At 37.5% G+C, this 13548-nt stretch overlaps 1 protein-coding gene across 11 annotated transcripts in view; it reads left to right on the forward strand.

Annotated features, from left to right (window-relative positions):
• ABCC9 (ATP binding cassette subfamily C member 9) overlaps nucleotides 1-6422 on the forward strand; it is a 150544-nt gene extending 144122 nt beyond the window's left edge. For all 11 annotated transcript variants that reach the window (XM_032645442.1, XM_032645451.1, XM_032645448.1 and 8 more), the window contains one exon: nucleotides 3784-6422. In XM_032645442.1, the coding sequence (XP_032501333.1) occupies nucleotides 3784-3921 (138 nt within the window). In that variant the 3' untranslated portion in view covers nucleotides 3922-6422. The remainder of the gene's footprint in view (nucleotides 1-3783) is intronic.
• Nucleotides 6423-13548: the final 7126 nt, after the last annotated feature.

A 13548-nucleotide genomic window follows, 5' to 3' on the forward strand; every position in this document is an offset into this window, starting at 1 on the left:
TAGTTATCTTAGCAACCTCCCCCCCAGTAAGGCCGAGCGAAGGCAGAGATTAGAGGGGAGGGAGGTGTTGAGGGAACCAACTACAGGGTATTATTATACAAATCAGGGGTGCCATCATGCTCAATACAAATGAGGCACTTGAATATGTTTTCGAATGTACACGTGCACGAGAGAGTCGGGAAACCTGGACCCAGATTTGCCTCTATCTTAAGGAACAATTTCGCTCTTCCTTGAGGATGTTCTGTAAGCGTCCTTCAAGTACCGTACACGTGATGTTCCTTACCTGTCCTGAAGAATGCATTGTTTAACTTAATAATTACTTAAGTTTAACAGTTGGGTCATAGGAGTTATATATGGAGTGCTTGCTTGCGCTTCCAGTTTTGTGAATGATGCATGGGAGAAAGGGTACCCTTTGCAGTGCAGCTTTTTCAAGGTGGCTGGGAATGATTCCCCATCAGGGCCCACCTTCTGTAAACTGGGCCTAAGTAAAAAGAAATCCACTGTCTCTCACTTTCCCAGTGAACTCTGTGATTCTTTCTGCCCTGGAGTCGCTTGATTAACTCATTCACACTAAAGTGTGAATGACTTAATGGGTGAGAGAATTGGCTAACTTGAAAAATGTTTCTATAATATTTTCCAGAATTTTCTCACTGAAGAGATGGGGAGGAAGACCTTCCTGCTCCCCTGAAAAAGGCAGGTTAAAAGGGGAAAAACAGACCTTTGTTTACTCAAAGAACTAGTTTTCCTTACTCTGCATGAAGCATGGTATTGTTGGGTGCTCCCATTTAGTCAACACCTGAAAGATACTTGAGCATAATTTGTATTTTTTCATCAAAAAATTATGTTCTCTTACCTGATTTCTGTTCTCCTACATTCACTGTTACTTTTCTGTGTACTTGAATATCTTTTACCCATTCTTCATTTCAAGACCACCAGTGTGGAGGTGGCCACCAGAATACCTAGAGTTCTCTCCCCTGGACACACAGAAAGCTGTAGAGGAGAACAGATTACTGTGGGATCAACTCTTTTTACCAGGCTTACAGGAAGGAGAACTCCACCGATTTGTGGTAGACCCCTTGTACAACAATCCTCAGCTCTGTTAAGAGTAACTATTTTTCCTTCCCTGATAAAAGTTGTTCTGTTACTTTTGGTAACTGCCGCTGAAAATTGTGGAATAACTTTTAAGATAACTTTCTCAGGCTTCAAAAAAGCAGCGCTCATACCCCAAAATAGTGCATGGCATTTTTTTAAGGAAGGTGATCTATTCTTCGCTCTTGATGAAATTAATTTCTCTGGAGCATTTTGAAAATTTCATCATTGCTATGACAATTGATACCGTACTTCGTCAAGTGAAAAATACTTTGGAGTAATAGAATAAACACTTGATATATTTATTTCTATAGGCCAAGTGTTTCAATATTTTTAAAAGTAAACATTATTTTAGAATATCAAGGTAATGTTTATAATGTTCTGTTTATGGATTTAGAAGCCAGGTTTCTTTTAATATCTATGATATGGTTATTGAAGAACTAATTTTTTTGAAGGGAATGCATAGCAGCTATTAAATAGCTCATTATGTTGTTTTTTTTTTCTAAATGCATGGGGATGCAAGTGGCTCTGGCCCATTCTCAAAGATAGGTAAACATTATCCTTCGAAGTGTGATAATTCCTAAATATATACCATTCATTACCTGTATTTAATGAATGATGTAGGTTTGTCTGTGGATGTTGAAAATAGTGGTGAATGTTCTAAGCTGTCATCTTTATCACATTCCATATTCCTGTTGATTTTCCCCTCTAGTTGTGAGTGCCAGCCAGGATTGCTTGCTTTTCTGAAAGCATGAGCATTGAGACTACCCCATCTGCATGGCTCAGGGCAAGTGATAAGCCTTTGCTTCTGGGGATGGCTTTAGGCTGGACTTTGGTTTGTTAGGAGAAGACGCTTTGGAAGACTGTGTATCAGCTAGAGAAATGATATTTCTAGGTTCGGCGGTCCCATCTTCATACTGATGTTTTGACCTGTTCAGTCCGGGTCCAATATGATGGGCCCTGGCCACATGTGGCTCTGAGCACTTGAAATGTGGCTGGTCCTATTGAGAGGTGTTGTAAGTGTGAAATACATACTGGATTTCAAAGACTTAATACTAACAAAAGAAAGTAAAAGATCTCATTAATAATTTTTATACTGGTTACATGTTGAAATAACATTTGGGGTATATTGGTAAAATACATTACTAAAATAAATTCCACCTGTTTATTTGTGCTTGTAAAATGTGGCTCCTAAGAGATTTAAAATTACATGTGCCTCACATTAATGACTCACATTATATTTCTATGGGACAGCACTTACCTTAGCAAGAGTAGTGAAAAGGTCCACGGCAAAGACTTTTCCCTTGTAAATCCTAACGATAAAAAAATTATAGTAGCTGACATTTATTATTTGCTTATATGTATCAGACAAAGTCCTGAATTTTTTTCTACATGGATTATCTCATTTGATCCTCACCACCATTCTCCAAGGCAGGTACTATGACGACCACCATTTCACTGATGTGAAAGGTGAAGCATACAAAAGTTGTTTGTTGCTCGAGGTTGCACAACCAAAACATGAGTCCATTCTTAATTCGGAGCCTTCATTCTTTTTTTTTTTGTGGTGCGCGGGCCTCTCACTGTTGTGGCCTCTCCCGTTGCGGAGCACAGGCTCCGGACGCGCAGGCTCAGCGGCCATGGCTCACGGGCCCTCCGGACGCGCAGGCTCAGCAGCCATGGCTCACGGGCCCAGCCGCTCCGCGGCATGTGGGATCTTCCCGGGCCGGGGCACGAACCCGTGTCCCCTGCATCGGCAGGCGGACTCTCAACCACTGCGCCACCAGGGAAGCCCCAGAGCCTGCCTTCTTAACCATGATGCTAAGAATGACAGGTGAACAATCCTCTAAGTACCAGATCCTCCCAACAAAATGGTGGAAATAGCTCACACTTTGAAGTTAATAAGTCTGGTGTGGTTACTGGTTCTGCTACTTATTATCTGTGTGATACGCTTTTGCTTTACCTCTATGAACCCCAGCGTTCTCCCCTATAAAGTGGAGAGAGATAACACCCACATTTGAGGAATGTTCTGATGATTAGCAAGTATTTGTGTGGAGTACCTAATGTATAATATATGCTCAGTAGATGGTAGCTTTTATAATGATGAATTACTAACACCAAAGCTTCTCTCCAGATGGTACCATGAGGGAAGAGAGAATGAATGAGTGGCAGTGATCTCTAAAGGCAAAGAGACAGCATGCCTACCTAAAGTCCTGGATAATTCATTTTAATACTGCATGCCGGAATGAACTTCCCCTCATGGTCTTACTAGAATTGAACCACCTTGCAGAGTTCTTCAAATTGTGTGTCAGCCCACGGAATTATTGACTCTACTCAGGAGATAATTTTAGTCTAGATTAAACTATAACCCAACTGGTTCACGATGACTCTTCTTATATAATTACTTAACAAACATTTGTCAGCCTACTCACGTTTCCATGAAAATGATGAAACTACTATATTAGCTACACCCAATTTAATATAGCCTATATAAGACCACACTGGCTGGTGTTTAAAAGTATGTAAATCAATCGTACTTTAAATAAGAAAGGAAAAGAGGGACTTTGCTTCTTGCACCTCCTGGCTTCCCAAGATAAAGAAATGTCCTTGAATAATCAGTGAAATATGCATTTTCCCTTGCTTTGGCTGGTGTCCTGACATTTATAACGAATACATTTGTTCTTTTTTCGCTCACAGCATCGGGTTCACACTATTCTGACGGCAGACCTAGTTATTGTGATGAAACGAGGAAATATTTTGGAATATGACACTCCAGAAAGCCTCTTGGCCCAGGAAGATGGAGTATTTGCTTCTTTTGTTCGCGCAGACATGTGAAGGGATGTCTTAAAACCATACATGTATTTAAAATAATGCTGTCATAACAGACTTAAAGGATCATCAGCTTGGCCTTTGGAAAGTGGCATCTTAAACTTTTATATGCTTTTGTGAAGCTTACTTGTTACGTTGTGGAATTTTGTAGTTAGTAACAATATCACTTTACCAGTGAATATTGTGTTTTTTCTACGTTGACATTTATTCTTCCTGGTTTTTTGTTTTGTTTTGCTTTCCAAGCTATTACTGCTTAATATGTTTATTACTGATGCTTTTTTCTAAAGATTCAGCCACATCACCTTTAAGAATAACAGGTTGTATTAAAACATGTACTTTAAGTGGTAAATCAACTGCTATGTTTAAGTCTGGTAAATATCTCTCAGGCATAGAAGTTATAATGAGTGTTCAATATTATTGTACTCTGATTTATAAGAATATATTTTCCTTTTTGTTGGTGTCTCCAGATGTTATTGGAAGAAAATAAGAGGTAGACAGCTTTTCTACTCAGTTAGAAAGTGAAACACTCAAATTCGTTACCTGGGGTCTGAGAATATTTTCCGTATTCATTAATATTAGTAATACTGATGCTTCTTTTAGCAGTCTCTTTTTTTTCATCTAAATTGTTTCCTGTCACCAAGAAGTCATCACAGTTATAATAATGCTGTAAAGCCAAAACCTGCACCAGAAAGATCATGAAAAGAGTTTGAAAATTTGACAAATGATACCCAAGGTTCCATTTTTCCCTGTCTAGTAAGAGGAGAGTTCTTAAGATATCAGGCATATTGGGCCCTTTCCAGACTGAAGTTCGAAGAGTAATTAGGCTCAACCTTTTCAGTGGCAGGTCAGCTACAGCTTTTTATGGTAGATGTGATTATGATCCTCAAGCCCTAAAATTCCACATTATTCAAGATTAGGGAGCATAGGCAAGTGGCCTTATTTCCACAGGATATGTGTATACATCCATACGTACATATACATCTGTAGGTGTACATATATATGTAAAACAAGTATCTATTTCTAGGTGGAAGACTGTACTTCTTTTAGACATTTATGCCCAATGGTGTCACACATGTATACATTTGCTCCTGCTCTAATTTTAATGTACGTGTGAAAAGTGTATCAAAAGTGTTATTCTAATTTTAATGTGCATGTTCACGGTGCATTAAAATGTATGACATATTAGTATTATGCTTGCTTAAATGTAAATTAATAGATTCAGAAAATATTAAAAGTTACCTTCACTGTCATGCTAGCAGCCAAAGCTTTCTACTGCAATTCTGTACCTGTTTGTATAAATATCATTGATTTTCATGTGAGGATCCATGGGCATTGTAAGATTGTGAAGAATTATGATTGACGAGAAAAGAGAATATATGCTCCGTCCCTATAGTTCTGTGTTCAATTTATTGTATTGTGTATTCATGCTTGCCTGATGTTTATCTAAAATAAGTTTCACGAGGATGGACAAAAATGTTCTATGTTATTTAGCTCAAATTGTCACCTTTTGTTGTATATATAAAACTTCATTGGGAGAAAAATCCTCTTATTGTTTCCTAAAAGCTAAACAGAACAGAATCAGTAGCTATTGATTTGATCTTGAAAATATTTTCTAAACATTCCACCAATCTCCTCTAAGTATTTCTGGCATTCAGATACTTTGTAAGGCTGAATTTACATGATGCTTGTTACCAAGTTACACCTCAATCTCACAGAGAAACTGGGATTTATCCACTGACGTAATCCCTCACAATATTTGTAAATTCTACTGCTATCCAGGCAACGTCAGCAGAAGCATATCTAATTACACTAAACAGAAAGTCACGTTTACCATTTTTACACCGAAGTGGTCACTGGTTTCCTCATAACTTTTAGTCACTTGAATGTTTAATTGTTTACAAAACTAAATTGAAAAGTCAAGGATGATTTTTTTAATTGTTTAATCATTTATTGTGTTATATGTATGATCTATTGAATATAGGAATGACTCATCCTGAAATAATATTTTACTAAGTATGTACATATATATAGAAGAAGACCAGCCTTTACCTAATCAAATTTCACATTCACAAATGTTACACCTAACCAAATCGATTTTACCCATTTTAATTCCTTAATATTTGTTAAAAGCAGTAAATACATAAATCTTTGTGTGAAAATAGATTATTGATATTGTTGAGAGAGAAAAAATACTCCTCTTAAAGGATTGTGCATCCTCTATTTTATGCTACTCCCCACAATCAACATAAAAGTCAGCTTCGCTCTAGACTAGAGAAGAGAAGACCCTCCTAAGTAACTGATACTTGAGGTCTGGGACCAAGTCTTGCTTGTCTTTGTACCCTTGCCATATAATACAAGTGCCTGGAGCACAGCAGGCCCTAATAAGTATAGTTGATTGATCCACTGATTAATTTCACCATGTGCCTATAACTCTTCACCTTCTGTGTTGTGTTTACTGTGAAAATATATTGCTTTGGTATTATATAATAAATTACTCTTTTTGTTTGCTTAATTAAAAAGGATGATTATTCTTTCACTTATAATACCATTGGGGATCAATCACGACTGATCAATAGATGTAAATTAACACAAGTTGACGAGACAGTACCTGATCATGCTTTGACAATTTTGTTTCACATCTGCCACAGTCATGCGCTTTATTAGCTTTATATATAGGCTCTAGGGAAGTTTCCATCAAGTGGAACAACTACATCAATAAGTTTTGTTACATCTCTAATTAAATAGCTGGATGTCTGGACTTTTCCCCAAGGTTTATTGATTAGTTCTTATGATTGCTTTCCAATACATCTTTTATGACATTTTGTACTACGTTCTTTGGAGTTATGTGACTTATACTACTATAATAATTCCCTTATTAATCCATTATCCAAAGTTAAATGCAATCTTCTAATCTTAGCCTTTTAGAACAAGAAACAGTAGCCAAGAGGCTGTATCCTGTAACTTGTTTAATTTTTTCTTTAGTAACTATACATCATTTACAAGATTTGTTCAAGCATAAGTAAGATCCACCTAGCCCAAACTCTCCAGTGAAAGGGCTTATATCTGTATTTCTAGCAAATGCTTTCAGATGAGATTCATAATTAGCCAAGTTTGGGGATCGCTGATCTACCTCAGTCACCACGCTCATTTCTTTTTATTGTGCATAACATGGAGCCATAACATGCTGGAGGTGATTTCCACACGCTTCCTGTCTTTGCTGACATTAACCTATCCTGGATTGCCAAAACAAGTGTCTCAGTGTCATTGAATGAACTGCCTTAGTTCCGTCATAAAGGAAACATAGTGAAATGAACTGAATCTTAGCTGAGAATATACAAACAAGGACTCTGAACGTGATTTTCTTTTGTGGTTTAATCAGCAATATGTGACCTAAGGGGTTTTAAAAAGATGTAAAGCTTTTTTTACCCACATCTGAATTCCCTGTTGAATCATTTGCACGTTATTCTGCTGAGTTTGAAGTCATATTTCCAAAATGTTTATAGTGTGTAAATGTGGTCATTGTGGGTAGGTTTCACTAATGATATTTCACAATATGGAAGGGAGACAAATTACTTGTGATGATTACTCCCCTTGCCACCTTCACATTTTCCCCACAGGTATCATCATCGCTGACATATGAAAGTTGATATAGTCATTCTACATATCTACTACATGGTATTTAAATTATTTCTTTTTCTAGGGACTATAGCTAATTTCCCTTGTCATTCACACGGTGGTCACCAGTGCCCTAATTCTACATTGACAAAGATCAAGGGAGCCATACCTGGCTAAATAAGTTAATTGGCTCAAAGAAGAAAGCCTTCTGTGATTTTAGTGCCACCAACCATCAGAGACCATCTCCAAATGTATACTGCATATTAATGGCAAAGAGCTTTGTTTTCAGACAATTATTTTTTTATCACTTAATCTGCCCTTCACGTAAGTAACTTGTTCATATAACAGCAACAGTGTAACACTGGCTAATGCTGCTTCATTTCCATTTTTCTCTTAGGGCTACGGTATGTGCTATTTATACACGTTATCAGTTTTTATGAAGTCAAAGACTGTTGACCTTTAATATTATCAGGGCTAAGTGGATTTAGGCCAATTCTTCCATATCTAAGTATTTGCACTTTGACTCATAGTAGTTGGAACTTTGTTCCAACGCTAGTTAAGTAAAGAGCAATTTAAAAAATTCCTAATCTCTTTCTTTCAGAGACCCAAAATGTTCATCAGTCCTTTGAAAGTAGGCATGAACAGAATCCTCCAGTGAAGTTGACTCTTAACCCTCTTTCACAGGTTACAGTCTATCTCCCAACCTCTCAATATGCTTGGGCCCCCCCACCACCACATACATATCATAGATAGATTCACTTCTATCTTAACTTGCTGCCCTAAGGAAGTTCATAGATGCTATGAATTTTTATGACACACATTAACACAACGCATAGATAAGTCAAATACAAGTGCTTAGAAAGGATGGCAGAAAGAGATGCTTACAATCATAATATTCTTAGGGTTTCTTCCAGACAGAAAAAATCACCTTAGGAAGAAATTTCACTTCTTGATAAATCATCAAATGTATTTCCACACTTGGTCTTAGCCAGAAGGCTGAGAAGCGCTAATAAAATGTATTTCCAGTGATAGGAAGTTCAACCCACCTTTTCTACCAGTTTTTAAGATAACAGTAGCAACACATTGCTGGGTTATGGTGGGCAGGTTCTTTTTAGTTCAACAAAGGGATGATAATAATTGTTATGGGGACTTCCCTGGGGGTCCAGTGGTTAAGACTCTGGGCTTCCACTGCAGGGGGCATGAGTTCGATCCCTGGTCAGGGAACTAAGATCCTGCATGCCACGCAGTACAGTCAAAAAATTTTTTTAAATAAATTAATTAATTAACAATACTGATAATAATTGTCATGAAAGCTAGTAAACCAGGCATTTTTGAAAGATGGTTGTTTCCCTTCTAAGGAAGTTTGCATGAAAATAAACTTTGGTTACTTCGTCTTGATTGATAATTTGTTGAGTATCTGCTAAGTGTCACCTTTGAGTAACAGAGTGTGATTCAGGGAGGTTATTTGCCAGGGTAGTACAAAGCTTTCTAGTATATTAAAATTAGTATAAAATCTTCTGAAATAACTATCTTTATTGTATTTATTTTACAGATGAGAAAACAGAGGCTAGGATTTAAATGAATTACCCCAAAAGCATTGATTTAATCATTGATCTCTGTCTGACTCCAGAGATGGCACTGTTTTTTTGTTTGTTTTTGTTTTTGTTTTTTTGGGGTTTTTTTGCGATACACGGGCCTCTCACTGTTGTGGCCTCTCCCGTTGCGGAGCACAGACTCCGGACGCGCAGGCTCAGCGGCCATGGCTCACAGGCCCAGCCGCTCCGCGGCATGTGGGATCTTCCCGGACCGGGGCACGAACCCGTGTCCCCTGCATCGGCAGGCGGACTCTCAACCACTGCGCCAAGAGGGAAGCCCCAGAGATGACACTTTTAAACACCAGAGAATGGAGGTAGAAAGATGGGGGTGGTATCGAAGGGAGATTTGTGCATTGGAATCTAGGAAATGCAGAATTATTGGGTGTCAGGAAGAGTGAGGACTGGGCCAGTTCTAAAGACCGTCCACTCTCTGATACTGTCTCTCTGTCTCAAGCTTCTCAGCTTCCTCTTCCCTTCTGAGCTGCCATTTCCATCCCTCTGTCCGCTCCTTCCTCATCTTGTGTGTGGCCTTTCTGACCATTCCTATCTTAGATGAAATCTTGGAGCCCCTGGGCCCACAACTCACTATCTTCAACTTCTCAGATTGTCTATTTCCAAGTACCAAGCAAGGAATCTACTTTGTCCAGCTGATCTTTTGATCTTATGTGCGACTGGACAGATTTGCATCACTTCACTTTGGGTCAAGAATCAATCTCTGGCCTAAAAAGCTGTGGCCAGAAGGTCTGAGCCAACTGGAAGTAATGTCTTCTGCTGAGGTGAATTTCACACAGTCTGGAGAGTGACCTGAAAGCAAGAGTACAAACCCCACTCACAACCAGTAGTTCCAGGAAAAGAGCGATGAAACTGGGCTGGCTACTGATTATTTTCAGAAGAAAAAGGAAAATTGGAAGGAGGGAGAACCATTCTTCAATCACATGAGCACTCAAGTGAGGTAGTTGAGAAAACTCTTGTGCATCCTTCACATGTTCGCATACCCTACCTTTGCTCCAGAGAGAAGCAAAGTCCGAAGAAGGATATAATTTTCTTTTAAAATAAGAAAACAAGACAAAATCTCCTGCCATAAGTAACTTCCAAATATTGACTTTTTAAGCCCAAGTTTTATTTCCCTGTGGCAATGACTGCATATAACACACAGGCTGTGAGACATTTCCTCACAGCCACCCATTCAAAATGAGCAGTGACACACACCTAGAACTGCACCATCCTTCTCATTTCAGGATCCCCAGCACATATGACAATCACAAGCATACTTTAGATAGAAGCACCCATTTCTCCCAGTGATCTATCACTTCCATTTCTAAGTGCCAAGCACTCGGCCCAGACACTGAATTCACTGTGTCCTTGGCAAACAGAAAAGAGAAAGTGGCAGAAGGCAGATTTGGGGGTGACACAATTTCACCTGAAAATAGGAGCTTCTTTTCTTTGTTCCCACCTGACAACTTCCAGCATATATTAAATGCAGTAAAATATTATATTGGAAATGCAAGGCATCTAGGCTTTTGGCCAAAAACGTAGGGAAAAAATTAGCAAGCCTAGTATTTCATGGGAAATTCTTGGCTTAAATAATATTTTAATAAAGCTTAGCTACATGTGCCAATAAAACATAGAGATGACAGAATGATTTATGATTTAAATATCATATAATCGCTGAAGTGTCTAGTACCATCTTATATCAAACAACGTAAGAGAAGCAAATTCCCGGGGGCACAGAAGAAAGGAGCAATGTGAAATCAATGCAGATATCAGTAGAGTGCATATTGCATAAACCATCTCATTAAAAATTTGATGAAAGGATAATAATAGCTAACATATCTTGAGAAGATATGATATGAGCCTTAGAAGTATACTCTCATTTAATCTTGACAAAAGCTTTATAAGAAGCATTATTATCCCCATTTTAGAATTGAGGTACAGATTGGCTAATTTGCCAAAGGTTTAGTGGAAATGAGATGCAAACTCAGGCAACCTGATTTCCAGGCTCATACTCATAGCCATGTGCTATACCAGACTAATGATTAAATTAGTTAATCATTTAACTTTTCTTGGGAATAAATTATCTATAATTATATATATATATAATTATAGATCATATATATTATATATGATCTATAATAACAAAGAATTATGTCAGTCTACATAGAATATATTGAAAAAGAAACCGGACCAGGAATTAGAAGACCTGAATTCTAGTTTCGATTCTATCACATATCGAATGTATGGCCTTGGACTTATCATTGAAAGCCTGAGTTTCCATCTCCTCATCTGCAAAAAGGAAAACAAGATGGCATGATAACAACCGCCTGCTGGCCTCATCGAGTTTTTGTGAATCTTTTAAATTAAATGATGGTGAAAGAATTTTATGATTTGAAAAGCACATTCTGATATGAAATATCAGCATTGAGAACCCACTACATATACCACATCTTAATAGTACTATAGGGGTTTTTTAAGTCAGAAAATAAGCTTTTCTCTTTTTAAAAAACTTGATAGGATTCTAACTTTACAATGGTGAGATGATATATTCAAGCTGAAATATTATATAAAAATGGCTCCAGAATATTGATATCCTTGGGGTTCTGGAAAGGGCAAATGCAAAATCAGTCTTCTGGGGTACAACCTAGATGTCCTGGGGAGGACATAAAAAATTAAGTGAACTCACACTCAAAATTAAAACCACCAGGATGGGAATCAAGAGACACAACAAATAGGGATATTAGCAAAAGAATGAGAAATAATAAAACAATCTATAAGAGATTTAAAAATATGTATGTTTGCCAAAAAGGATGTGAAAACGTGCTCAATATCATTCTTCATCAGAAATGCAAATTTAAAATTAAAAAAAAACAGCTACCTACCCACTGAAATGACTAAAACCACAAAGACTAACAATACCAAGTGTTGGTGAAGGTGGGACTCTCACACATTGTTGGAGAGAGTGTAAATGGCACAACCAGTGTCAAAAACTGGCTGTTTTTACTAAGGCTAAATATGTGCCTTTACCAGGACTCAACATTTCCACTCCTGGGCACCTATCCAAGAGAAATGAGTGCTCATGTCCACAAAAAGACTTGTACAGAAATGTTAAGAGCAGCTTAATTCATAAGACTGAAAAAACCAAAAAAAAAACCCAGCCCAAATGCCCAACAATGGGAAGATGGATAAATAATGGTGGCTTATCCACACAAGGAAATACTATTCCTGGTATATGAAACAACATAGCCAAAGCTCACAAATATTGTATTGAGTGAAAGAGGGCAGATACCAAAGAATATCTTCATACATGATTCCATGTATACCAAGCTGAGCAACAAGCAAAACATGTCAATGATAAAATAAGCCATAACAGATTGAGCTCTGGTGGGGAGCAATTACAGTCTGGAAAGAGGCAGAAGGAAATCTTCTAGGGTGATAGACATGTTTTATGTCTTGATCTGTAATCTGTATGGCAGTTACGTAGTTGTTTACATGGGTTTTTTAAAAGGTAGGAAAAAGAAATTAATGTAAAATAACCAAATAGAATGTCTAGAAAAGAAAAAAGCCATTAAAATTAAAAATTCAATGAACAGATTAAACAGCAATTAAGCTTAAAGGATGAGAGACTTCTTCCATTGGATACAGATCTAGAACGCACCTGGAATGCAACACAGAACAAGCTGATAGAAAATAAGAAGGGCACTGAAATGTAGAAAACAAACAAGTTACCAGTGGGAAGAGGGAAAGGGGGAGGGGAAACATAGGGGTAGGGGATGGAGAGGTACAAATTATTATGTATAAAATAAGCTACAAGGATATATTGTACGACACAGGGAATATTGCAAATATTTTTATAATAACTATAAATGAAGTATAATCTTTAAAAATTGTGAATCACTATATTATACACCTGTAACATATAATGTACAGCGAGTATGTTTCAAAAAAAAAAAAGAACACTGAAAAGATATGGAGGATAGGGACTTCCTTGGTGGCACAGTGATTAAGAATCCATCTGCCCAACCCTCAAAATGGGAGAAAATATTTGCAAACGAATCAACAAAGGATTAATCTCCAAAATATATAAACAGCTCATGCAGCTCAATATTAAAAAAAACAACCCAATCCAAAAATGGGCAGAAGACCTAAATAGACATTTCTCCAAAGAAGACATACAGATGGCCAAGAAGCACATGAAAAGCTGCTCAACATCACTAATTATTAGAGAAATGCAAATCAAAGCTGCAATGAGGTATCACCTCACACCAGTTAGAATGGGCATCATCAGGAAATCTACAAACAACAAATGCTGGAGAGGGTGTGGAGAAAAGGGAATCCTCTTGCACTGTTGGTGGGAATGTAAATTGATACAGCCACTATGGAGAACAGTATGGAGGTTCCTTAAAAAATTAAAAATAGAACTACCATA

Source organism: Phocoena sinus, chromosome 10 (assembly GCF_008692025.1).
Source record: "Phocoena sinus isolate mPhoSin1 chromosome 10, mPhoSin1.pri, whole genome shotgun sequence".
NCBI lineage: Eukaryota > Metazoa > Chordata > Mammalia > Artiodactyla > Phocoenidae > Phocoena > Phocoena sinus.